At 51.7% G+C, this 27,411-nt stretch overlaps 1 protein-coding gene across 6 annotated transcripts; it reads left to right on the top strand.

Moving 5' to 3' along the window:
• The first annotated feature begins 22 nt into the window (after positions 1–22).
• On the top strand, positions 23–27,411 carry MORF4L1 (mortality factor 4 like 1). Of its 6 annotated transcripts, XR_013959700.1 has the most exons (14): positions 23–233; positions 7,627–7,673; positions 9,822–9,889; positions 13,495–13,611; positions 15,378–15,464; positions 18,257–18,337; positions 18,644–18,669; positions 19,683–19,771; positions 21,700–21,801; positions 23,337–23,425; positions 24,338–24,510; positions 25,025–25,109; positions 26,695–26,858; positions 26,967–27,411. XR_013959700.1 is itself a non-coding variant. In XM_080651749.1 (13 exons), exons 1-13 carry the CDS (start codon positions 194–196, stop codon positions 26,777–26,779), a joined length of 1,089 nt encoding a protein of 362 aa, XP_080507875.1. In that variant the 5' UTR covers positions 23–193; the 3' UTR covers positions 26,780–27,411. The 6 variants fall into 6 exon arrangements, 4 of the variants coding, with proteins under 4 accessions (XP_080507875.1, XP_080507877.1, XP_080507876.1 ...); XM_080651749.1 differs by having other exon boundaries at positions 26,695–27,411; XR_013959701.1 differs by lacking the exon at positions 13,495–13,611 and having other exon boundaries at positions 25–233.

The raw sequence follows: 27,411 nt of genomic DNA, 5'->3' as shown, positions 1-27,411 counted from the left end.
GGGCGGTTGGCAACGCGGCTGCGCACTCGCGGCTTCTGTGAGGTGTTTGGGCGCCGGCAAATCGCGCCCGGGATGTAGAGCGGGCGCTGCCCTCGGCGTCTGACGCGCAGCTGGGTGGGGTGGCGAGTGGGGGGCGGTAGTCGGGGTGGTGGGAGCAGGAGGAGGAGGAGGCGGCGGCGGCGAATCCCTATAAATGGCGCCGAAGCAGGACCCGAAGCCTAAATTCCAGGAGGGTGAGTGTGGGCCCCGGGCGAGGCGGCTAACGGCGCGGGGCCGGCGGCGCTTTGTGCGGAGGCGCATTGCGACGCGGGGCCGGGCGCGGCCCGGGGAGGGCGCTTTGTGGGGAGCGGGGGCGGCCGAGGGCCCGGGGGGCGCGGGCGCGGCGGGCCTCTCCCGGCGGCTGTTGTGGGTGAGGCGGCGGCGGCGGCGCGGCCGAGGGAGCGGGCGGTGGGAGGGCCGGGCGCCATGGCGGCGCTGAGGCGGGAGGCGGCGGGGAGGGGCGCGGGCGGGCGGCCGGGCGAGCGGACAACGGCCGGGGGCTCGGGGCGGCGACGTGGGTGGGTGAGGGGCGGGGGAGGGAGGAAGATGCGGGGCCCTGCGGGGCGGGCGGGGCGCGCGGGCGGGAGAGCGGCGCCGCGAAATGGCCGCCGCAAGATGGCGGCCGGCGCCTCCCGCGCCCCCTCCCCGCCGGGCGGGCGGGCAGGCGGGCGCCGCTTTGTGCTGCCCGCGGGGCCCCGCTCCCCGCCCGGGGCGGCCGCTCGGGAGGAGGAGGGAGGAAGCCTTCCTGCCGCCCTTTTCAGATAACGGGGCGGGCGGGCTCCTGGGCGGTGACGTCTGAGGAGCAGTGACTGGGAAGCCCAGTGCGTTCATTGTATTTTTAAAAAATAGGTTTTTAATGAATTCCTTAGAGAAAGCGGAAGGGGGTGGGGAGAGAATCCTGGGTGGGCCGCCTCCTGCACGCCCCCTACTGGGGGCCGAGCCCGCTACCCGGGCTTGTGCCCTGAGCGGGACTCGAACCGGCGACCCGCGGGTTCCCGGATGAACGCCGAGCCACGGAGCCACACCGGCCGGGCCCAGGGGGTGTGTGCTTATTCATTGGCTTTTTTTATTTTATTTATTTTTATTTTTATTATTAAGGTATTATATGTGTACATATCTTACCATCGCCCCCCCCCATACTCTCACCCCCCAATGTTTTGCATCCGTTGGTTATTCTTATATGCATGCATATAAGTCCTTCGGTTGATCTCTCATTGGCTTTTTTTTAAACTTTTAAAAGATATATATATTTATTTGTTGATTTCTGAGAGGAAGGGAGAGGGAGAGGGAGAGAGAAACATCCATGATGAGAGAGAATCCTGGATCGGCTGCCTCCTGCACGCCCCCTGCTGGGGGCCGAGCTTGCTTCCCTGGGCATGTGCCCTGAGCTGGACTCGAACCCGGGACCCGTTGGTTCCTAGATTAACGCTCAACCACACCGTCCGGGCCCAGGGAGTGTGTTTATTCATTGGCTTTTTTTTTTTTTTTTTTTTTTGGTAACTTTAAAATAAACCTTTTTTTTTTTACTGATTTCAGAGAGGGAGGGAGAGGGAGAGAGAAACATCCATGATGAGAGAGAATCCTGGATGGGCTGCCTCCTGCACGCCCCCCACTGGGGACCGAGCCCGCTACCCAGGCCTGTGCCCGGGCCGGAATCGAGCCCGGACCTTTCAGTCTGCAGGCCGATGCTCTAGCCACTGAGCCACACCGGCCAGGGCTATTCATTGGCTTTGGATGGACAGGGCTTTGGGCGGAGGGTGCAACCTGGCCGCCCCCCGTCCCCCCTCGCAGGGCAAGACAGCGCCTTGATTTCACAGTGAAGGACGGAGTGTTAGAGGGGAGGCCTGGTCGTGGGCTAAAATGGCAGGAAAACGCTTTAAAATTCTCTTGGTTGCTGGGTATGTGGGTGCTTGCTTCCTGTCGAGGTCCAGAGGGGGGCGGAATGTGTTCCTAGTGGGGATTTTCAGACTTGAATGTGCTTTAGGATTGCTTATAGGGTCGTATATCCCAAACCCAAGTATGCTGTAAAACTAACATTTAACAAGTTTTTAAGGGAAATTGAAAAATGCATGTTTTTGCCCTAGCTGGTTTGGCTCAGTGGATAGAGCGTCGGCCTGTGGACTGAAGGGTCCCGGGTTCGATTCCGGCCGGGGGCAGGTGCCCGGGTTGCAGGCTCGATTCCCAGTGGGGGGCGTGCAGGAGGCAGCCTATCAATGATTCTCATCATTGATGTTTCTATCTCTCCCTCTCCCTCCCTCTCCCTCCCTCTCTGAAATCAATAAATATATATTTTAAAAAGTACATGTTTTTATTTTTTAGAGAGAGGGGAAGGGAAAGGGATAGATAGAAGCACAAATGAGGAGAAACATCTTGGAGCGGCTGCCTCCTGCGCGCCCCCTACTGGCGATCGGCCCGCGACCCGGGCCTGTGCCCCGACCGGGAATCCAACCGGTGGCCTCCTGGGTGGATGCTCCACCGCTGAGCTGCACCTGCCGGGTTAAGGGCCATTTAAAAAGGAAAAAACCTCTATTGACAGGAAGGGAGAGGGATAGTTAGAAACATTGATGCGAGAGAAACAGCGATCGTCTGGCTGCCTCCTGCACGCCCCCTCCTGGGGATCGAGCCCACAACCCGGCATGTGCCCTGACCGGAATCGAACCCGGGACCCTTCAGTCCCTTGGCCGACGCTCTACCCACTGAGCCAGACTGGCCAGTTGTTTGTTTTTTCTTTTGTGTTTGTTTTTATGGTTGGCTCCCTCCTGTGGATTTATTTGTCTTACTGGGTGTTTTAGAGCAGGGCTTTAATAACCTGAGTCAGGGGATATAATTCAGAAGATTCGAAAACGGGCTGGAAAAATATTACCTAACTGAAATTCATTTTAATATTTCAACTAGGAATGTGGCACCTCCCACTCCCCAGAAGATAACAACAACCCAGTAGTATTAAGTAGTATTAGCGGTATGTTTTCACATTCTTAGTATTACTTTTTTATATATATATATTATTGATTTTTTACAGAGAAGAAGGGAGAGGGATAGAGAGTGAGAAACATTGATCAGCTGCCTCCTGCACGCCCCCTACTGGGGATGTGCTGGCAACCAAGGTGCATGCCCTTGACTGGAATCGAACCTGGGACGTTTCAGTCCGCAGGCCGATGCTCTATCCACTGAACCACACCGGTCAGGGCTCACATTCTTAGTATTAAAGCTGTTGAAGATATGTCTCCTCATGACTTCAGAATGTTCTATATCAACTGAGTTAATGTCATAAATAACACGCTGTTTTGCTAACTATGTCAATGTAGGTGGTTTCCTTGGTAATACTGTGCGCTTATGTGTTTATGAAACATTCTAGGAAAAGGCTCGTGGGCTTCATCAGACTGTCAAGGGCGGGGGACAAAAGTCCCTCCTGTGGGAGGGAAGGCGCCGGAGGCATGGTCTCCCCGAGAAAGTGCTTAAATTCTAAACTAGAGGGAAGGGGGGGTGAGGGCGTGGATAACGACAAAGGAGAATCCCTGTGCGGCTGGAGTGTTTTATTTTTTAAATCCTCACCCAAAGAGGGAGGATATTTTGTCCATTGGTTTTTTTGGGGTGGGGGGGGGAGGGAGGGGGGAGAGTCACACACACATCAATGTGAGAGAAACACTGGTTGCCTTCCGAGGCACCCCACCAGGGGCTGGGATGAATCTGCAACCCAGGTATTGCCCTTGACCTGGACTTGAACCCCAGACCCTCCCCTGTGCAGGCCTGTGCGTTAACCACTGAGCCACCACAGGGAGGCCACAGTGGTGAGTTAGAGGAAAGTGGGGACCAAGGTGCCTTTAAGCAAGGCTTTGAAAGCTCCCGAGTCCGTCCTTACCATCACTTCCAGGTGTTTTCGACTCGTGTCAAAGCTGAGTTGCCTAAGTATCTTTAAGAAATTACAATTGTTTATGTGGCAAGTTCAGAGAATACCTTGTGAGGAAAAGGAGTATTCTAACAGTTGTAATAAAACGCTGCCGAAGAGGACACATATGTAATACCTTAATCAGTAAAGAAATTAAAAAAAAAAAGAAAGAAAAAGTAGTGCATATATACACAACAGAACTGTATTCGGTCATAAAAAAAAGAGAAAATCCTGCCATTTGCAACAACATATGGACCTTGAGGGCATTATACTAAATGAAATAAGTCAGTCAAAGAAAGACAAATACCATATATCTCATTTCTATTTAATGGAATCTTGTGAAATTAAAAAAACAAATGAAACTCATATGTACAGAAGATAGATTGTAAATAAGTCTTGGGGATGAAATATATGTCATGGTGACTATAGGTAATAATTCTGTATATTTGAAAATTGCTGAAAGAGTAGATCTTAAAAGTTCTCATTACAATAAAAACATTTCTAACAAAAAAAAAATAAAACACTGCCGAAGATTGACGTTATGTAATGCTGCAAATACGAATGGTCAGAAATAGTGTTTTTGTAATTCCCTACAATTGGAAGTGTTTTCCTCATTTCCTCGTGGCACCGCGCATGTTACATGAGCAGTGTTTAAGCACGTATTTAGCACGGACCTGGTCTTGGTGTAAAGGAAACTGGGCCCATCTTCGGGGGGCGGGCTGCTTGCCCGGCCAGGACTTGGGACATGGCTGGCGCTGGCCTGGGAGTGCCGTTCCCAGACGGAGCAGGGGCTGGCAGTCTGTTAACGTGCGTTGGCGAGCATTGGGCCGGATGGCCGCTGTAGTTAGATGCTAGAAAGGATTTCGAGTGGAGAACGGTTTTTGAAATCATACCTGATACAGGGTTGGCTCTTTCTCCAGTTAACAGGCTTTCCCTCCACTTCCACGAAAGGGCGGCATTTGTTACCCTGGGTCTCAGCCAGCTTCCGTTTATTTTCAACAAATTATTAGGGCCCTGCAGCTGGAATGGGGGTCAGAGGGCGTTAGCTTCAGTGGAGCTGTCTTGGGCAGCAGTAGCCGAAAGGATGGGGGGGTGAGGCCATTTTAGGGTGCCTTTAAAGTTTCCCTGGAGAGAGATTGAGAGGTCAGATCTTTGGTGCTGCTGCTGCTGCTGCTGATGATGATCAGCCCTGTGCCCTGGGCTCCGGGCCCACAGTGCTCGGCGACGGCTCTCGCCCGGGTCTCCCGGTGCCTGCTCCATGGCTCCATAACATCTTCCAAGATGGATCTGACCGGGGAGGGGGGCGGCGTTCTGGTTCATGCTCAGCAGCCCGGAAGGCCGCCTACTCTGTGCTCTGCTTCGCTGTCCTGACTTCTCACGGGGTTTGGTTTGGGCGCATTCAGCGTCCGGCTGCTGGAGGCTCCTGTGACCTCTGCCCATCCAGTCTCCACGGGAAGCTCCGAGGGCCCCCAGCCCCAGGCAGTGTCCTCAGAGGGCCCCTCGCAGGAGTCACGTAGCGAAAGTTAATCGGTAAAGCTACTGAGTCTCCTTGGAGAGGTTCTAGTACGTTCTCTGGTGAGCCTTCAGGTCACTCATTTCACACGTTGCTCCGGGAGATCTGGTCAGAGTTGGGAATCCTGTGCAGAATCAGGTCCACGTTTCATCACGGGACATGTAGGCATTCCGTGGTCTGTAACTTGCACGTCTACCTTTACATGCTTACCCTATGCTTTAGTGACGGCGCATTGCACTGAAAGAGGAATGTCCCTTGTACATGGGTCCCTCCACTTGGACCTTTGCCTTGACCTTGACAGCAGCTCCTCCGTCCCTCTCACTGTTTATGCAGAGAGTTAACATGAAACCCGGGGATTGTGTAAACCATCCACTTACCTACCCCTGCTCCCCATCAGCTGGACAGGCTTACACAGGCGGGTGCATGGGAGACGCCGGGTGACATGTCCCGGTTCCCCATCAGCCGGACAGGCTTACACAGGCGGGTGCATGGGAGACGCCGGGTGACATGTCCCGGTTCCCCATCAGCCGGACAGGCTTACACAGGCGGGTGCATGGGAGACGCTGGGTGACATGTCCCGGTTCCCCATCAGCTGGACAGGCTTACACAGGCGGGTGCATGGGAGACGCCGGGTGACATGTCCCGGCTCCCCATCAGCCGGACAGGCTTAACACAGGCAGGTGCATGGAGGACGCCGGGTGACATATCCCGGCTCCCCGTCAGCCTGACAGGTTTACACAGGCAGGTGCATGGGAGACGCCGGGTGACATATCCCGGCTCCCCATCAGCCGGACAGGCTTAACACAGGTGGGTGCATGGGAGACGCCGGGTGACATGTCCCGGCTCCCCATCAGCCGGACAGGCTTACACAGGCAGGTGCATGGAGGACACGGGGTGACATGTCCCGGTTCCCCATCAGCTGGACAGGCTTACACAGGCAGGTGCATGGGAGACGCCGGGTGACATGTCCCGGCTCCCCGTCAGCCGGACAGGCTTACACAGGCAGGTGCATGGGAGACGCCGGGTGACATGTCCCGGCTCCCCGTCAGCCGGACAGGCTTACACAGGCAGGTGCATGGGAGACGCCGGGTGACATGTCCCGGCTCCCCGTCAGCCGGACAGGCTTACACAGGCAGGTGCATGGGAGACGCCGGGTGACATGTCCCGGCTCCCCGTCAGCCGGACAGGCTTACACAGGCAGGTGCATGGAGGACACGGGGTGACATATCCCGGTTCCCCATCAGCCGGACAGGCTTACACAGCAGGTGCATGGAGGACGCCAGGTGAATGTGTTGAAAATGAATAGTCTAGTTTGCTGTGATATTTCAGGTTGAAGGTTTTTAAGTTGTAAGCTTTAAAAACTTTTAAAAGCAGCAGTAATATGTTTAAATGGGAAACGGCTATAGCCTCTTCAGAATTGAGCGGGTGGGCTATTTTAATTCAATTTTAGGCCTATAAGAGCTGAGTGTGTGGGACGACTTTTGTCTCCGGTGGGTCTGTTGAAACCACGTGGAGAAAACGTTTCTACTACAATAACGTGATGTGGCGCTGCCGGAGCCGCCTGCCTGAGCGACCCGCCTGGCGACAGCCCCTTCTGCCTCCTCCAGTCCCTACCGTGTTCCTCAGTCTTACGGCAGGTGCACACAGCGCGTGAGCTCCCGAAGTTGGAATTCTCCTGTGTTTGGGTTCATGGAAGCAGCCCAGTGTCCAGAACACACTGAAGTCGTGAACATGAGCCCCTTTAGAAACAACCCCCAGCCGTTTCTGATGCACATGACATTTTAATGTGTAGATTGTTTTACTGATTCTAATTAATAAAAGGTCCGGAGGCGGCGCTATGGGTAGGGCACGTGGTTCCACACTTGGGATCCGCCTTCGACGTTGAAAACAGAGCCAGCCTCCGGCAGGTAGATGCAGGTTTTACTGGCCTGCAGGTGACAGGCGGGTGGGCATTCTGATACGTGTGCTCGCTGTGACAGCAGAGCTGAGGAGTGTTGATGTAGGACTGACGGTTTGTGCAGGCAGCTACAGTACGAAATACTGAGGTTTGGTCTGAAGTGGAGATCCATGCGCAGCCGCTCCCACTTCCCTGGGTTGTGAGGAGATCCCCAAGTTGGAATGTGAGGGCTCGGGTGTGACTCTGCGCGTGAGAGGAATGGCCGCTAACCCCTGCTCTTGCGCTTTGCAGGTGAGCGAGTGCTGTGCTTCCACGGGCCCCTTCTCTATGAAGCAAAGGTAGGAAGCCTGTTGCTGGGGCGGGCCGGGACCTGCTGGGAGGCTGTGGCGTGCTCCCTCTGTGCCCGGGTGCCCTGCTTGCTTAGTGGGCCAGGTGAGCAGAGCTGGCCGGCCCCCTCACCCCGGGGGTGGAAGGAGCGTTTGCGGAGGGAAGACTGGTCAGTGATGGGGAGACCAGGAGCATTTGTGATTCATGGCTGGTGAGGAAGCGCAAGATCAGTTTTATTTTATTTTTTTATTATTATTTATTTTATTTTTTTTTTATTAAGGTATTATATGTGTACATATCTTACCATTGCCCCCCCCACCCAGTTTTATTTTTTTTAATATATTTTTTTGATTTTTGATTTTTTATGGAGAGGAAGAGAGAGGGATAGAGTTAGAAACATCGATGAGAGAGGAACATCGATCAGCTGCCTCCTGCACACCTCCTACTGGGGATGTGCCCGCAACCAAGGTCCATGCCCTTGACGGGAATCGAACCTGGGACCCTTCCGTCCGCAGGCCGATGCTCTATCCACTGAGCCACACCAGTTAAGGCTCAATTTTCTTTTTAAATCCTCATCTGAGGACATTTTTCCATTGATTTTTTTTTTTTAGAAAGAGTGGGAAGGAGGGGGAGAGAGGAAAACGTCGATGTGAGAGAGACACATCAATTGGTTGCCTCCCACATGAACCCGACCAGGGCCAGGGATCAAGCCTGCAACCTAGGTACGTGCCCTTGACCAGAACTGAACCTGGGACCCTTCAGTCTGCGAGCAGGTGGTCTACCCACTGAGCCAAATGGTCTAGGGTCCAAGGTCAAATTTATTTTTATTTTATTATTATATTTTTCCCCCAAGGTCAATTTTATATGCAATATGCTAAGTATACACTGAGCTAATTAAATTATGTTAAAGCTAACATTAGAAATGAGTATATTTAGCTTTTATTTCTTGTTTTGTATGGGAAAGTTTGAATCCTGAGGGGCTCCCTTTCCTCCACCTGTGTGTGCTGAGATGGTAAAAAACTGATTTTACATTTAGCCAAAGGTGAATGGGAAAATGCATTCCAAAGTCAAATATTTCTAGTGCTTTCTGTTAACTTCTTTAGGACAAATATTAGGATGTGACTATTTCTAACAGTTGTGTTTTTGTGTTTTTTTTTTTAAGAAAATGAATCACGGTATACAAAACAGCAAGCTATATATGTTTAATACTTTTATTGATTATTTTTGAGAGAGAGGAAAGGAGAAGGGATAGAGAGAAGCATCGATCAGGTGCTGCCTCCTGCACGCCCCCTGCTGGGGATGGAGCCCACAACCCCAGCTTGTGCTCCAACCACCTGAGCCACATCGGTCATGGCATGGAACAGTTCCATGTTTTAGTTTCTCTTTGTGAAGAGTTTTACCTTAAAACCAGGCCCAGTGGTGGAGTGTCAGTCTATGAACCAGGGGGTCATGGTTTGATGCCTGGTCATGGCACATGCCTGCGTTGTGGGCTCAACCCCTGGGGAAGGGCAAGCAGGAGGTAGCCGATCCATGGGTCTCTCTCATCACTGATGTTTCTCTCTCTCCTCTCCCTTCTCTCTGAAATCAATTAAAAAATGTAAACAATAAACCTAGATACTTATCACTTGTCGTAGTTAACAACCCCCGTGTCCATTCTAATTTGTTTGTCTGCTTTTAAGAACAGAGAACATTTTTAATCCATCACTTTGCTAATTGCTGATGTTCTGCACCCAAACATTTTATAGCCTTTTCATAAGCTAGGGAAAGATACGTTGTAAATGTTTTTCTGTAGCTCAATTTGTTTTTGAAATTATAGTTTCTGACTACTTAGACTTTGAGAAAGGAGAGACTAACACTCACGAGCTGTTCGTGGGGAGCTTGTCCAGCCCTTATGTTCAGGGTTAGGGGCCCCCTCATGCTTGTGGCTCTTTGCTTTGTTAGACTGACTAGAGCAACTGGTGACATTTCGGCAATTTTAGAATTCTTACTGCTTACAAAAGCTTTCATAATGCTCTTTTAGAGAGTCACATTTTGGGGGTTCATTTTGGACACCTAAGAGTTTAAGTGTAGAAAGAACCTTGGAAAGATTGGATACTTTAAAATCATTTCTTCTTTCTTCTTTAATATCTCTAAGTGACATTTTTTCTTTTTTATTTCAGTGTGTAAAGGTTGCCATAAAGGACAAACAAGTGAAATACTTTATACATTACAGCGGTTGGAATAAAAAGTGAGTATTAGGTCTTTAAAAACAATCTTCTATAATTTTTAAAGTAATGTGTATCATAGACTGGCACAAACATGCTTCTTAATTGTACGTGACACATTTGGCAGCAAGGTGAGCCATTGAGTGTGATGGAACTGGAGTAGAGATTAGGGTGAGCCATTGGGTGTGATGGAACTGGAGTAGAGATTAGGGTGAGCCATGGAGTGTGATGGAACTGGAGTAGGGATCAGGGTGAGCCATTGGGTGTGATGGAACTGGAGTAGAGATTAGGGTGAGCCATTGGGTGTGATGGAAATGCAGTAGAGATTAGGGTGAGCCATTGAGTGTGATGGAAATGCAGTAGAGATTAGGGTGAGCCATTGGGTGTGATGGAACTGGAGTAGGGATCAGGGTGAGCCATTGGGTGTGATGGAACTGGAGTAGAGATTAGGGTGAGCCATTGGGTGTGATGGAACTGGAGTAGAGATTAGGGTGAGCCATGGAGTGTGATGGAACTGGAGTAGGGATCAGGGTGAGCCATTGGGTGTGATGGAACTGGAGTAGAGATTAGGGTGAGCCATTGAGTGTGATGGAACTGGAGTAGAGATTAGGGTGAGCCATTGGGTGTGATGGAAATGCAGTAGAGATTAGGGTGAGCCATTGGGTGTGATGGAAATGCAGTAGAGATTAGGGTGAGCCATTGGGTGTGATGGAAATGCAGTAGAGATTAGGGTGAGCCATTGAGTGTGATGGAAATGCAGTAGAGATTAGGGTGAGCCATTGGGTGTGATGGAAATGCAGTAGAGATTAGGGTGAGCCATTGGGTGTGATGGAAATGCAGTAGAGATTAGGGTGAGCCTTTGGGTGTGATGGAACTGGAGTAGAGATTAGGGTGAGCCATTGGGTGTGATGGAACTGGAGTAGGGATCAGGGTGAGCCATTGGGTGTGATGGAACTGGAGTAGGGATCAGGGTGAGCCATTGGGTGTGATGGAACTGGAGTACAGATCAGGGTGCAGCCATTTCATTTTAAATTTTTGGAGTAATTCTTGTGTTCTAGTGTAATGTCTGATCGTCATTGGTCAGCCAGCTAACCGCTCTGGGCTTTGGTACACTTTATTTTACGTTTATTTAATTTCTCCCCGTCACCGTTTACCCACTCTGCCCGCTTCCTCCTAACCGCCTGCCATCACCACACTGTTGTCCATGAGTCTCTTTTCTTAATCCCCCCACCCTACAATCCTCCCCTTCCCTACAACCCTCCCCTCCCCCACAACCCGCCTCTCGTTTTGGAATATATTAGGGTAGTTTTTTATATATATATATATATATATATATATAAAATTTTTTTTTGCCCTTAGCACAAAGTCTGTCTGTCATGTCCAGCAGTTACAGTCAAAGTGAGGTGGGTTTTTCTACCTAGAAAAGGGAAAGGGATAGGGATTGTCTGATCTGACAGAATGTGATTTCATGTATTTCAGTTTTACCACATGGTTTACTGCAGACACAGGCATTCCATTACAGAACATAACTCTCCACCTTGAAAAGTTAGTGTGTTGTTTTTTTAAAAGATTTTTTTTTAATTGATTTCAGAGGAAGGAAGACGGGGGGAGAGAAACATCAGTGATGAGAGAGAATCATGGATCAGCTGCCTCCTGCACGCCCCCTGCTGGGGATCGAGCCATCAGCCTGGGAATGTGCCCTTGACTGGAATCGAACCCGGGACCATTTGGTCCGCAGGCCGAGGCTCTATCCACTGAGCCACACCGGCCAGGGCAGGAGCGTTGGTCTGTGCTGGGAGTGGACAGTGCGTAGATTGGACACCTAGAACGCCAGCTGGTGTCCCTCTCAGTGACAGCCCTTGCACCCTGGGGCCCACAGACACCACGTGTGATGATTTCCTCCTTGGGGTGCTTGTGGTTCTACCGGGAGAGGCTTTCAGTGACTCGTTAGTGACGGCGTTTTATCTGCAAACGGGGCGCTGCCAGGAGGGCGCTTCTCTAGCAGCTGCTCATGCTCCACGTGCCTGAGCTGTGCTGGTCCCCGTTCTCCCCGTGGCCTTGCCCCCCGATTGGTCGGCGCTCTGGCTGGGGAGGGAGCCTCGCTCTGTGAGGATGCCCGACTGTGGTCTTGTCCCCACAGCGCCCTCTCAGCGGACCAGCCCAGGGAGTTAGAGCATGAGAAACGCTTTCCACAAATGCTTTTCGCTGAAAAGAGGAAACTCAACAAAACTCACACAGACCCCGAACCTTCCTCCCGCTAGTGCACTGGTAGAAAGGTGGCACTGGGGCGGCACGCTCCGACCCCCTAGGAGGGCCCCCCCCCACAACGGTACTCGGAGTACTTCTAGCAGCGACAGCAACTCAGTGCACTCATTCGCTGGCAGCATAGCTTCTGAGCTTAACTCCTTCAAGTGCGGTAGATGTTTTACATAAAACTGTGTGGATGTGTACAGCTTAGAGAATGGGTTTTAAGTGGTGTTTGTAGTTTAAGAAATTGTGAAAATACCAAATTCTTAGTTTCTCATTTCACAGCTTCAAAATATATTAAGAACACTTTTTCCTTTGTCATGTTATAGTCTAGTTTTCAGCTAATTTTATATCAAATATTAAGTGGTTCTTTGAAATAGGAGAAAAAATGGCAATAAGTATTAGAGATCTTTATTAATACCTTTGTAGATATACTGAGGAATCTTAATGTATCAAGGTGTGCTTTGTGGTTGATTGGGTATGCAGGTAAATTAGGTGTAATTTTGAAAAGGCTCATCCTTAGTATTTAGGCAAGCCCATCGGAGGGGGTGGTTACTCAGTGCCCGCGTGTGGGGACTCGGTGCTGTGTGCGCAGGGCCAGCCTCACGGGCTCTGTGGGCTCCTTCCGAGCGGCCTTCAGAAAACCCCTTAATTCTCGTGCACGTAATCTACACAGAGTTTCTGAGTATTTGCCCCTTAGCTACCACCTCAATAATTAGCCATCTATGTTCCTCAGAGCAAAACATGTCTTCCCATTTCCCTGTGGTTCAGCGAGGGTGTTCAGCTCCTGGCAGACAAAGAAACTCAGAGTTGATTGCGTTCTTTAGATCAAGGTGCCTTTTTTTTTTTTTTTTTTTTAATTAAAAAAACTGGTTAACGTTAGGTAGGGGAGAGAGAGAGAAACTCTGTTGTGTGGTTCCCCTTACTGATGATGCCCTGGTTGACTCTTGCATGTGCCCTGACCAGGGATCGAGCCCGTCCCGTGGGGAATCGGGGCGGCTCTCAGGCCCAAGGTGCTCATGGCGATGCATTTTTATGTCAGGGGGAGGGGTTTGCAAGGTTGTGAACGAACTTGGTGGTAAGTAAAAGTCGGCCAGGTCCCTTGAATTGAGAGAATTAGAACAGCTGTAAGGAGATGTAAATAAGATCCTCATTTCCCAGGTGGTTTGTGGGTATCTTACTGTTAAGCTCAGCTCCAAATTGGAATTTCCTTAAACCTCAGTCCGTTCATACCGGTTCCTAAGAGCACGGTGGGTGAGATCCCCCTGAGTGTCCAAAGCCTCGCGGGGCTGTTGGCACCGACCGTTAACTGTGCCTGAAGCTTAGGCGTCAGCTCGTTGTGCGCTGGTTACTGAGACTCTGTGCTGTGCTTCTGCATCAGAGGTGCTGGGCGGCCCAGGCGCTCTGAACACGCGTGGAAGACACGTGAGGATATTGTAGCCCCTTTTCCTGTTCCTGAAGGAGCTCCCTCAGTACACCACCCCCTCCTGACCGCTAGGTAAATGCATGCTTTAACGTTTTTTCTAGGAATCGTGGAGGGTGGTTGTAGTCATTCTCCTTTGGCTGTCTTCCCTCAGAGGTCAGAGGGGGCAGCCATTGGCTGAGAGGCTCAAGGACACGCCTACCGGTGTCCCGAAGGAGCTCCCTCGGAGGAGGAAAGAGGCCCCGGCAGGGCTGGCGGCCCCTGGGGAGGCGCTGCTCCCTTTTCCGCGGACAGAACTCCGGGCCCGCGCGGCCCGTGGTTGAGTGTCAGCTGTGAGCCGGGAGGTCACCGCGCTGTTCCCAACGGGCCAGACATCATGTCTTGTTTTTTAAACCATTATTACCTGAGGATATGTTTTTCATAGATTCTAGAGAGAGAGGAAGGGGGTGGGGAGGGGAAGAGAGAGAGACAGACAGACAGACTGACATCTGTTTGTTGCCTCACGCACACACCCAGACCAGGGATCAACCCGTGACCCTTTGGTGCATGGAGTGATGCTCTAACCGCTGAGCACACCCGCCAGGGCAGAAACCCTATTTTAAAGGAGCTTTTTTATTTTTTTAAATATTGATTTTTTACAGAGAGGAAGGGAGAGGGATAGAGAGTTAGAAACATCGATGAGGGAGAAACATCAATCAGCTGCCTCCTGCACACCCCCCACTGGGGATGTGCCTGCAACTAAGGTCCATGCCCTTGACCGGAATCGAACCCGGGACCCTTCAGTCCGCAGGCCGACGCTCTATCCACTGAGCCACACCAGTCAGGGCAGGGAGCTTTTTTCCAGCGGCCAGCGCGCCTTCGCAGCAGCTGTTTCAGCGGAGTGGGCGGGCTGCCTTTAGAAAGCCCTCTTTTCAGTCCCACGTGGAAGCCAGTACATTCCTTTGTGAGCGAAGGTTCGAGGGTGCGGTCCGACAAGCCCTGTGTGTGTGGGATGCTTTCGGTCACCCCTTGGCCGGCCGATCCAGTGGCCATGAGCGTGTCTGTCTCCCGGCGGGCATGTTGCTCACACTCCTCGGGGGAGCGTTCCTTGTGTGTGAAGCTCTCAGTGTCGCACCTGCTGTGGCGCGGGCACGGTTGTCCTCGCTGGGAGGCGGCGGGGCGAAGGCACAGGGCCCTGACTGCGCTGGGACAGCCAGGAGCCGCTTTAGAGGCGGCGGGTGGTCTCCTGGCGGCGTTTTAAATTACAGTTGGTGAGGCACCTCATTCGGTGAGGCACCTGCTAGGGACACGCCGCCTGCTTCCTGAGGTTGCTCTGGGCGGGGCTTCCTAATTGGGCTGTGGGGCCCAGGCGCGCTCAACACACTGTTACATGCTAGGCTCCGGGACATGCCAGGCTCCGGTACATGCCAGGCTCTTGTTACATGCCAGACTCTGGTACATGCCAGGCTCCAGTACATGCCAGACCCCGTTACATGCCAGGCTCCGTTACATGCCAGGCTCTGGCACAAGCCAGACTCCATTACATGCCAGGCTCTTGTTACGTGCCAGGCTCCGTTACGTGCCAGGCTCTGGTACATGCCAGGCTCCGGTACATGCCAGGCTCCGGTACATGCCAGGCTCGTATGCTGATTTGAAAAGGGACTGAATGATTTGCTTTGCACTCTGGCAGTTAGAGTTGGAATGTTGCTTTGAGAATAGGAAGCTTACTTCCTGCACAGAAGGGAGACTTCCGCTTGAGTCCTGTTCCTCCCGAGTCTTGCCTCGGGGATTTCTAAAGGGGAGCTGGACAGAGTCTGTGTGGAGGTGAAGATGCTTGAGTGACGTGACTTTTCTCTTTGCAGTTGGGATGAGTGGGTCCCGGAGAGCAGAGTGCTCAAATACGTGGACACCAACCTGCAGAAGCAGCGCGAACTGCAAAAGGCCAATCAGTAAGTTGGGGGCAGCACGAGAACAGGGCGACACGGCTGTAGGTTAGCGTTGGGAATGCAGTGAACAGAACAGGGGACACGGCTGTAGGTTAGCGTTGGGAATGCAGTGAACAGAACAGGGGACACGGCTGTAGGTTAGCGTTGGGAATGCAGTGAACAGAACAGGGGACACGGCTGTAGGTTAGCGTTGGGAATGCAGTGAACAGAACAGGGGACACGGCTGTAGGTTAGCGTTGGGAATGCAGTGAACAGAACAGGGGACACGGCTGTAGGTTAGCGTTGGGAATGGAGTGAACAGAACGGGACACAGCTGTAGGTTAGCGTTGGGAATGGAGTGAACAGAATGGGACACAGCTGTAGGTTAGCGTTGGGAATGCAGTGAACGGAGACACGGCTGTAGGTTAGCGTTGGGAATGCAGTGAATGGAACGGGGACACGGCTGTAGGTTAGCGTTGGGAATGCAGTGAACAGAATGGGACACGGCTGTAGGTTAGCGTTGGGAATGGAGTGAACAGAATGGGACACGGCTGTAGGTTAGCGTTGGGAATGGAGTGAACAGAATGGGACACGGCTGTAGGTTAGCGTTGGGAATGGAGTGAACAGAACAGGGGACACAGCTGTAGGTTAGCGTTGGGAATGCAGTGAACAGAACGGGACACGGCTGTAGGTTAGCGTTGGGAATGCAGTGAACAGAACGGGACACGGCTGTAGGTTAGCGTTGGGAATGGAGTGAACAGAACAGGGGACACAGCTGTAGGTTAGCGTTGGGAATGCAGTGAACAGAACGGGACACGGCTGTAGGTTAGCGTTGGGAAATGCAGTGAACAGAATGGGACACAGCTGTAGGTTAGCGTTGGGAATGCAGTGAATGGAACGGGGACACGGCTGTAGGTTAGCGTTGGGAATGGAGTGAACAGAATAGGGAGACACGGCTGTAGGTTAGCGTTGGGAATGCAGTGAACGGAGACACCGCGCTGGCGGCCTGGCCTAGGGAATACGGTGGCTCCTGGAGCTTGTCCGTCGCTGTGGGACGGCTGTGGCCTCCCGCGGTCAGAGACCTCTCCTGGGCAGGCAGGCAGCTCGGCTGTGGGCTCCTGAGTCCGTCCCTGGAGGCAGCTGGGAACACGGGTCACTGGGAATTCCTGTAGTTGGCAAACGCTGTCATCTGTGCTGGGCGGCTCGGGCAGGCGCAGCTGGGTGGGGTAACTAAGGAGAGGGCGCCCATTATTATCCTGCAGCTGGAGAAGCACCCTGAGAAAAGGAGCCCGGGAGACGGGCGGTCTGTTTTCATTCCATTTCAAAGCTGAACGTAGGTCAAAACTGAAGTAAAAGAGATCAAATAAAACATCGGGATCAGTGAATTCCAAAACAAATGCAATTGTCAATTATGTGAGACAATCCTATCTAATAAAAGAGTAATATGCAAATTAACCCTCACTCCGCTACACCCACCAGCCAATCAGAGTGAATATGCAAATAAACCCAACCAAGATGGCTAGGCCACAGAGAGCAGGAGGGAGGCTTGGGTTTCCCCGGCGATGGAGGAAGTCAAGCTTTCCGCCTGCCCTTGCCGACCCAGGCCTCCACTCAAGGCTACAAAGTTTCAATGATAGAAGATACATAAACCCAAACAGAAATGGCGGCAGCCGGAGCTGGAAAGAGCAGGGGGTTAGGGTTGCCCCCGGTGATGGAGGAAGCCAAGCTCTCCGCACACCCTGGCCGGCCCAGGCCTCCGCTTAAGGCTTCAAAGTTTCAATTATAGAAGATACATAAATCCCCCCAAAAATGGCTGCCGCCACAGAGCAAGCAGAAGGCTTGGCTCCGCTCCAGGCTACAAAGTTTCAATTGTAGAAGATAAATAAACCCCAGATACAAGGGCCTCTGCTTGGGTCTCCAGGGGGTGTGGCCAGCCTGCAAACCACCACAGTCCCCTCGCCCAGGCCGCCCCACGCCCCAAGGGAACCCCCACCCTGATCCGGGACACCCTTCAGGGCAAACCAGCTGGCCCCCACCTGTGCACCAGGCCTCTATCCTATCTAATAAAAGAGTAATATGCAGATTGACCATCACTCCAACACACAAGATGACTGCCCCCATGTGGACACAAGATGGCCAGCAGGGGAGTGCAGTTGGGATGGACCAGGCCTTAAAGGGAGGGCAGTTGTGGGTGATCAGGCCAGCAGGGAAAGGCAGTTAGGAGGGACCCAGGTGCAGGGGAGAGCAGTTAGGGGTGACCAGGCTGGCAGGGGAGGGCAGTTAGGGGTGACCAGGCTGGCAGGGAGCAGTTAGGCATCAATCAGGCTGGCAGGGGAGTGGTTAGGGGGTGACCAGGCTGGCAGGCAGAAGCGGTTAGGAGCAATCAGGAAGGTATGCAGGCGAGCAGTTGGGAACCAGCAGTCCTGGATTGTGAGGCCCAGTGGGATCGGGCCTAAACAGGCAGTTGGACATCCCTCGAGGGGTCCCAGATTGGAGAGGGTGCAGGCTGGGCTGAGGGACACACACACCCCCGTGCACAAATTTCGTGCACCGGGCCCCTAGTCTATTATAATCACCTACATTTACTTTAATTTTGTTAGATACAGAGAGCAGATTCTTAGGCCTTTTAGTCTGGAATGGTTTCATTTCTGTAAATATATCATCCGTTTGTTCACCTTGTGGAAACTGTATCAGAATGTGTATGTGTGGGCTCGGGGCCGCCACTTGAATATAAATTTCAAAATGGAATCGAGCTCACGCTTTATTTTCCCATCTGAGGGCTCGTTTTCCGACGACTTGGTGGCCTTGTTTTGCAGGGAGCAGTATGCGGAGGGCAAGATGAGGGGGGCGGCCCCGGGGAAGAAGACGGCGGGACTGCAGCAGAAGAGCGTGGACGTGTAAGCGAGGCTCCTGAGCTAGGGCTTGTGGGTAATAGAAGCTGGAATCGGGTACCTTTCTTTCTTTTTTTTAATTCTCACCTGAGAATATTCCTTTCCACGGCTTTTAGAGCAGAGGGGAGGGGGGAGAGAGACGTCGGTGTGGACGGGGCGGGGGCTTAACCAGCTCCCAGTGAGAACCTGTGTCTGAGCAGTAAACGCCTCCTGGCCAAGGCCGTGTCCCCAGGACTCCTCCCGATGAAAAGGAGCTGGAGCGGAGGCAGTTTTACCAGCAGTAACTAGTGTCTTTCTCCCTTCTCTTTTCAGGAAAACAAAAAAGAACAAACAGAAAAGTAAGCATGTTTTGTTAAAATCACTTTACTTTTATAATACTGAATTTTAAATTGATTTAAACTTAAGTTTGGCAGGTTTTTATAAAGTTATTTACTTATTATTTTAATGTTTTATTGATTTCAGCAAAGGAGGAGGGTGAGAGGGAAACATCGGTGATGAGAGAGAGTCATTGAATGGCTGCCTCCTATAGGCCTGCTGCTGGGGAATCGAGCCCCAACCCTGTGGGCCGTGGGCCCTGACCCACGCCTGGGGTCACAATTGTGATCTCCCGGGTCAGAGGTCGATGCTCAGCCACCGAGCACCCAGGCCGGGCTTGAGCTTTCCTTAGAGTGAGCTCCTGTTCATCGGGGTCTCAGGTGACTCTCAGCTGGTGGGTGCAGAGCAGCCCGTGTACCTGACTCTCATTTCCAGGGAGAAGCCCGAGCAGTTATTTCCACCATCTTCATTCTCCGGGACTCGCCCTGCGGGTAACTTGTAGAGGGCAGTCCTCCTCTCTGATAAAAGGCTAATAGGCAAAACGACTGGTTGCTGTGATGTGCACTGACCACCAGGGGGCAGACGCTCCATGCCGGAGCTGTCCCATTGGTCAGTGCGCTCCGGGAGCGCAGCTCAGCCAGAAGCCAGGCTCATGGCTGGCAAGCACAGTGGTGGCGGCAGCCTTTCCCGCCTCCTTGGCAGCAGCGCTAAGGAAGTCCGACTGCTGGCTTAGGCCCGCCCCCACCCAGCAGGCCCGCTCCCCAGCCTAAGCCAGCAGTCGGACATCCCCCAAGAGCTCCTGGACAGGACAGGCTGAGGAGACCCCCCCACCTGAGTGCACGAATTTCGTGCATCGGGCCTCTAGTATTACAGGTGTTCATAAAAGTCACATTTGTGGTAGCAACGTGACTCTTTAACACAGAGTCAGTAACACCTGTGTCATGGGAAAATGCAAGGAAGGCTGTGTTATGAGAGGCTTTTTCTTAGGAATTTGTCATTTAATCGTTAAAAATCTCTCACCCTCCCATGTTTCCAGCACCTGGGAATGGAGACGGCGGCAGCACCAGCGAGACCCCTCAGCCTCCTCGCAAGAAGAGGGCGCGAGTGGATCCGACTGTGGAAAACGTGAGTGTCATTCATCTTGGCAACCGCAGCCTCAGCTCCTGTGGCAGCTCAGGGGAGTGTCAGCACTCGTCTCAGCCCTGCCTGCGGGGGCACACTGCAATGGACACACCCGTCCTTCCTGTGGGACACGGGTGTGTGTATGTGTGCGCATGTGTGTGTGTACACTGCAATGAAAACACCCCTCCTGTGGGACACGGGTGTGTGTGTGTGTGTAATTCTACATGGGTGTGTGTGTGTGTGTGTGTACACTGCAATGGACACACCCGTCCTGTGGGACACGGGTGTGTGTGTGTGTGTGTGTGTGTGTGTGTGTGTGTGTGTGTGTACGGGTGTTTGTGTGTGTGTACACACTGCAATGAAAACAAACACCCGTCCTGTGGGACACGGGTGCGTGCGTGCGTGCGTGCGTATATGTGCACACTGCAATGAAAACACCCGTCCTGTGGGACACGGGTGTGTGTGTGTGTGTGTGTGTGTGTGTGTGTGTAATTCTAGGTGTGTCTTTGTTAGATACCCCTCTCCCCCTGTTGGGACACGGGTGTGTGTGTGTGTGTGTGTGTGTGTGTGTGTGTGTACACTGTAATGAAAACACTCCTCCTGTGGGACACGGGTGTGTGTGTGTGTGTGTGTGTGCGCACGTGCGCACTGTAGGAACAGAACTCCTGTTTATATCCATTTGCCTGTGGTGCAGCTGGTTTTATTTTATGTCGTTTTGTTCAAAGTCAGAGAACTTATTAGTGACATTGAGAACTTGCAGTGTGGATTGATTAGGTCACACTAAATGGCTCAGTGTGGGGCAGGATGGCTTCATAAACCCAGAGAACTATTAATTGTGTGTGTGTATAATAGCTTTGAATTTTTACATTTTTAAAAATACATTTTTATTGATTTCAGAGACGAGAGAGAGGGAGAGAGAGAAAGGTCAATGATGAGAGAGAATCATCGATTGGCTGCCTCCTGCACGCCCCACACTGGGGATTGAGCCCACAACCCAGGCATGTGCCCTTGACCGGAATCGAACCCGGGACCCTTCAGTCCACAGGCCGACACTATCCACTGAGCCAAACCGGCTAAGGCTAGCTTTGAATTGTTAAGTGATAAAAAGTCTTATTTCCAATTTATTATATTTATACCTTCCAAAATGATGAATAGTAACCCTGAAAGCAAGGTTAGTATTTTTTTTTAAAATGTTTTTCAGAGAGGAAGGGAGAGAGAGAGAGAGAGAGAGGGAGAGAGAGAGAGAGAGAGAGAGAGAGAGAGGGAGAGAGGGAGAGAGGGAGAGAGAAAGAGAGAGAGAGAGAGGGAGAGAGGGAGAGGGAGAGAGAGATGAATGATGAGAGGGTCTCATTGCTCGGCTGCCTCCTGCACGCCCCCCGTGGGGATGAGCCCACAGCTGGGTATGTGCCCTGACAGGATCAAACCGTGACCTGGTTCCACTGTCGAGTCACATGGGACGGGCAGCAGGGATGTTACTCTTAACGGACACAGTTTACATTCCTGACGCTGCGGTCCCGTGGCAGTGGTGTTCTTACGCGTGGTGTGTTCCAGGGTGAGGAGCCATCGAAGGCTTCACTGGTGGCCAGTGCACTCAGTTGTATGTTGTAACTTGGAGTGAGTTGTGTTTGGGATGGACATTGAATACCAACAAATGTGGGAACTTACTAAGAGCACAGCGGTGAACAGCAAGCGTGATCACTTACAGGGTAAGGGCACTCGCTAAGGAAAGCTGCCTTCACGTGAAATGGCACCGGGTTAACGCACTTTCTGTCCGGAGGAGATTCCTGTTTCTGACTCTGGAAGGACGGTGAGGCGGCCTCTGCGTCCTGAAAGGCTTACCCCAGTGCCTCTGCGGCCGAGGAAGCTCCTGTCGTTCGAGGAGCTGACTGCAGCGAGAGGGGACATTTCACGGTGCCTTTCTTCCCTTTCAGGAGGAGACATTCATGAACAGAGTTGAAGTGAAAGTAAAGATTCCCGAGGAGCTGAAACCATGGCTGGTTGATGACTGGGACTTAATTACCCGCCAGAAACAGGTAAGGGCAAACGCCTCTGGTTATGATACGCACGGGTTCTTCCAACGTGGAAAACAAAACAGCTTCTGGGGGAGAACGGCGTGTGGACCGGAGTGTGAAGGCATCCCTCACGAACGCTGTGATTCGGGGCGTGTTTGGAGAATAAAACAAAGGACGTACATAAAAGTTAGCGTTATAATGACGTAGAAACGGGGGGAGGGTCATTTTCGGAAGTTGCTAGAGCGGGAATTACTTTGAACGCGGTGAGGACAAAGGAGCGTGTTTCCTGTACTCTTATTGAACATGGGGCGTCCCCACGGTGTCCCCGCTGGTGAAATGGAGCGGGAAGCGCACAGTGCCAGCTGCCAGGCATGCATGGACTCCCACGAACGAGGACGTGGGGGCCTGGTGAGGAGGTGCCTGTGACCCCACAGCTGCCCAGAATGGGAGACTAGCACAGGGGAGCCCACGGCCTGTGGCGAACAGCATGGGGGGAGAGTACGGGGCTCGTGAGTGCTGTGCGGCCTGAGGCCTGGGTCGTGGGCAGCACGTGGGCTCCGTGTAATGCGTGGCGTGGGTCTGGCCACGCCGCCAGGATGGAAACCGTGGCTCCACCATTTACCCTCCGGGAGGCACAGGTTGCTCAGGTGTCTTAGTTTCCACACTTAGGGGAGTAATGGCACCGGCCTCCGAGCTGATGAATGAGGAGGGGAGAGAATTGGCGCGTAAGATGCATACAGGGAGTGATGGCCAACATGGACGTGCGTCTGTGTGCGGGTCCCACATGCAGGGGTAGCTACGTGTCCGATGGCAGCCACTGGCCACGTTTGCCTGCTCAATTGAAGTAAAACTACGTTTCCTTGGCCACGTGAGCCGTGCGAGTGGTGGGCACTGCTTTTTCCTATTTTGTAATGAATACTGTTGAGTGATTTTCTTAAAAACACATTTTTATTGATCTCAGAGAGGAAGGGGGAGGGAGAGAGAGAAAATCAATGATGCGTCATTGATTGGCCGCCTCCTGCACGCCCCCCACTGGGGATGGAGCCTGCAACCCGGGCATGTGCCCTTGACTGGAATCGAACCCGGGACCCTTCAGTCCACAGGCTGATGCTCTATCCACTGAGCCAACCCGGCCAGCGCTTGAGTGATTTTTTTTTTTTTTTTTTTTATCATTAAAGCTTTGCCAGTGTAATTCTTCTGTAAAACAGATAATGCTAGTACAGTAGGATCTCGGGTTACGTCGGAGGTCTGTTCCTACAGCACGCCATAACGCGATTTTTGCTGTGAGTCGGAACCACCTACCTAAGCACCTACGGCACTCACGTGGAGCACAGACACAGCAGTGATGAAGTGAAACAGTAAAAGAAGTTTAAAAGAAAGATAACAATTCCTGACCTTTACTGGTGGTGAATAAACATAAAGCACATATGTACCGACGTCGAAGTGACGGAACTCTTTTTATAAATAAATGGGAGGTGGCGACGTGACCACGAAACGACGTACGTGGAGCCCGGAGTAACCCGAGGACCTGTGGTTAAGGGCGTCTCTTTCCACAGCTCTTCTACCTTCCCGCCAAGAAGAACGTGGATTCCGTCCTGGAGGATTACGCGAATTACAAGAAGTCTCGCGGGAACACGGATAACAAGTAGGCCTCCCTCTGCCGGCGTGAACTGCGTCCCAGATACTCCCTCCACCCTTTTTTCCAGTAGTCTCATTTCCAGATGGGTTACGTGCAATGGGTACCTACTCTTAAAAAATGCTGTCAAACACTGGCAGAATAGGATTTCACTGGCTTCACACAAGGGTTTGGCTGGCAAGCTTTTTGTTACAGAACAGATAGTGAAATTTTAGGTAAAAAATATAAGAAACCACTTTTAGCCTGAGGGCTTTATTTGTGGAGTTGTTTTTTTGGGCTCTTGCTAGATCCCTTTTTAAAAATGTTTAGTAAACATTTCATCTCATTTTATATATATAATTTTACCCTAACCCTCATCTTATTTAACCCAGTGGTCGGCGAACTCATTAGTCAACAGAGCCAACTATCAACAGTACAACAATTGACATTTCTTTTGAGAGCCAAATTTTTTATTTTATTTATTTTTTATTATTATTTTTAAAAGAATATATTTTATTGATATTTTACAGAGAGGAAGGGAGAGGGAGAGAGAGAAACATCGATCAGCTGCCTCCTGCACACCTCCCACCGGGGATGTGCCCACAACCAAGGTACATGCCCTTGATCGGAATCGAACCCGGGACCCTTCAGTCCACAGGCCGACGCTCTATCCACTGAGCCACACCGGTTTTGGCGAGAGCCAAATTTTTTTAAACTTCTTCTAACACCACTTCTTCAAAATAGACTTGCCCAGGCCGTGGTATTTTGTGGAAGAGCCACACTCAAGGGGCCAAAGAGCCGCATGTGGCTTCGAGCCGCAGTTTGCCGACCACTGATTTAACCTTTTACTTAATCCCTGGTGTGCATGTTGATTGGATTCATCCCCATCTCAGATCTTTGCGGTGGCTGTTTTGGATGTAAATTACTGTGCTCGGTTGCCAGGGAGTATGCTGTGAATGAAGTGGTGGCCGGGATCAAGGAGTACTTCAACGTCATGTTGGGCACGCAGCTGCTCTACAAGTTTGAGAGGCCGCAGTATGCTGAAATCCTCGCGGACCACCCTGACGCGCCCATGTCCCAGGTGTACGGAGCGCCGCATCTACTGAGACTATTTGGTAATGTGCCATTTAGGAAACAAAATGCAACTTTCCCCCGCTTGAGCCTTTAATTAAAAAAAAAAAAAAATGCTTTTATTGAATTTTATTTATTCTTTTAGAGAGAGGGGGGAGGAGGAAGGGAGAGGGATAGAGAGAAACGTCCATCAGAAACATCACTAATCAGCTGCCTACTACACACCCCCTACTGGGGATCGAGCCCGCAGCCCGGGCATGTGGCCTGTCGGAATGGAACCGTGACCTGGTTCCTGGTTAATGCTCCACCGCTGAGCCTCACCCGCTGGCCTTTAATCTTCTTTTCTTTCCTCATTGATATCAAGGAGTAACACAAAATAACGTTCTAAAACATTGCATTCCCATTTTAACTTCAGTCTAATGTTGTTATCGAAATTTAAAAGTCGAATCTCTAAAGTTGTGTGTTAAAGGAGTTGGTGATAGTTGCGTGTGCTGCCGTGATTAAAGTGCACGTGTCGCGCCCCTGGGTGTGACTTTGACAGTTGTTTTGTCTGAACAGTACGCATCGGCGCCATGCTGGCCTACACGCCTCTGGACGAGAAGAGCCTGGCCTTGTTACTGAATTACCTGCACGATTTCCTCAAGTAAGTGCAGGCGGGTGCGTGACATGTGAACCAGCGTGCGTGCCGTCCCCTGAGCGTGGCTGGGGGGGACAGGCTCTCGGTGTTACCCCGTAAAGCGGAAGTGAGGACAGTGCAATAGGTGCAGGGGTAGATATGGTGGGCCTCTCACAGGGCGGAGGTGGCCGTGATGGGGAGCGGCGGCAGCAGCTGGTGGTCTGGAGGAGACGGAGCTCAGATCCACGCTGTCGGGCGTGAAAACCCTGGTGAATCAAACACTTCCGACGGTTAGGGTAGCGAAGGGGAAAGGGTAGCGCTGTATTTTTATGGTTTTTGTGGTGAGAATGGCCTTTGTAAAAAACAATACAGGAAATGGTTGATAAATTTGACTACAAATACTTAGAATTCTGCGTGGTAAGACTCTGCTCTTAAGGATGATGGATGGTGGGATGCTATGTAGGAGAAAGGGCTTGGTACCTGAATGTACAAAGAAGAGTTTTGCAACACGGAGAAGATGGGCGAAGCAGTGACGAGTAGCACGTGGGAAATTCACAGACAGATGTGCACGAGGGTGTTTGACGTGACGACAGTTAAAACATCGCTCGTCAGATTGGCTGAGAGTAAGAAGATTGAAGACTGGGGGAGACTGTTCCACTTGTTCAGGTTTTGGGGGCGTGGCAGTGCATAGTCGATGTTTACACGGCGTCCTCTTTGACTGGGAAGCCATGCTTTGGGAGCTTATCCTATAGAAGTACTTGAGTGCACCACGATTTCCAAGCAGGTTGTAATGGACTGGGCGCTGTGACCCCTCATTTGTAGAGAAACAGCTTCAATCTTTTTTTTTTTTTTTACTGTATTTTTATTGGTTTCAGAAAGGAGGGTAGAGGGAGAGAGAGATAGAAACATCCATGATGAGAATCATGGATCGGCTGCCTCCCACACGCCCCCCACTGTGGACTGAGCCTGCAACCCAGGCATGTGCCCTTGATGGGAATCGAACCGGGACCTTTCACTCCACAGGCTGACGCTCTATCCACTGGGCCGAACCGGGTAGAGCAACATTTTCAATCTTTACAAACATCTGGGGAAATCCGGTTCAACTTGACAGTGGATTATTTCATGGCGTGGTACTGGGAAGAAAGGGTGACATTTTCTATTGCTACTTCATACATTCCTGTATTTGAATTTCCTTAACCCCCGTATCCTATATAATAAAAGCCTAATATGCAAATAGACCATCATTCCAACTCACAAGATGGCCAGCAGGGGAGGGCAGTTAGGGGCGACCAGGCCTGCAGGGGAGGGCAGTTGGGGGCGACCAGGCTGGCAGCGGAGGGCAGTTAGGGTTGATCAGGTCGGCAGGGGAGGGCAGTTGGGGGCAATCGGGCCGGCAGGGGAGCAGTTAGGTGTCTTACCAGGCTGGCAGGCAGGCGAGTGGTTGGGAGCCAGCAGTCCTGGATTGTGAGAGGGATATCTCACGGGTCCCAGATTGGAGAGGGTGCAGGCTGGGCTGAGGGACACACACACACACACACACACGCACGAATTTCGTGCCCCGGCCTCTAGTTTCTATAATAAGGGATTTGTAATGAGTAACTTGTATTCGTAGGTACCTGGCAAAGAACTCGGCGACCTTGTTCAGCGCCAGCGACTACGAAGTGGCCCCTCCGGAGTACCACCGGAAAGCCGTGTGAGGCACGCTGCCCTCGCGTTGGGATCTCGGCCACGCTTTCTGTCCCTAGTCCTCCTGTACAAACGCTGTACTTCGGAAACGTTAGTGTATAACAGATCGATGTTTGTTTTCTGTTGGATTTTAAACAGAGAAAATAAAAGGGGTTCCAGCTCCTTTTTTCTTTTCCTTTTCTCTCTTTCATTTTGAAGTTGCTGCCAGTGTATCGATGGACAACAGAGAGACGTGCTCTAGAGTCTTCTATGCCTAGTTGACAAAGCTGCTTTTAATGCTGGTGGTCCTCCTCCTTTGACACTGCGCACTTTGATAATATGTGTTGATGCTCTATGACAAACGCTGACTCCTAGTGCCAAAGGTTCCCTCCGTGTACATAACCGACCCGTCCATCCGTCTGGACTCTTTTTTTACTGGTGCTGACAGTAACGAGCTCGTGGCAAGTCGTCCCCGTGGCTCCGGGGGCGGTGTCTTTCTCCGATTGCTGAGGATGGTGGCTTGTTCACGGTTTTTGTATTTGTGTCTCATGCACGTTTTCCCACGATAGACGCAACGCCTTGTGTAGCTGCGGTTTTCTGGAAAAGCCAATCTTTTAGGAATTGTTTTTCAGATCTTCAATAAATTTTTTCTTTACATTTCAAA

The sequence above is a fragment of the Plecotus auritus genome (genome assembly GCF_963455305.1).
Source record: "Plecotus auritus genome assembly, chromosome: 15".
In the NCBI taxonomy this organism is placed as follows: domain Eukaryota; kingdom Metazoa; phylum Chordata; class Mammalia; order Chiroptera; family Vespertilionidae; genus Plecotus; species Plecotus auritus.
This window is presented reverse-complemented; position numbering and strand designations above follow the sequence as displayed.

Excerpts from the sequence above, each read along its gene's own strand:
- MORF4L1 (XM_080651749.1), top strand. The coding sequence starts at position 194 with ATGGCGCCGAAGCAGGACCCGAAGCCTAAATTCCAGGAGG. Across the intron at positions 19,772-21,699 it reads TGGATCCGACTGTGGAAAAC|GAGGAGACATTCATGAACAG; the intron begins GTGAGTGTCATT and ends CTTCCCTTTCAG. Across the intron at positions 24,511-25,024 it reads GCATCTACTGAGACTATTTG|TACGCATCGGCGCCATGCTG; the intron begins GTAATGTGCCAT and ends TTGTCTGAACAG.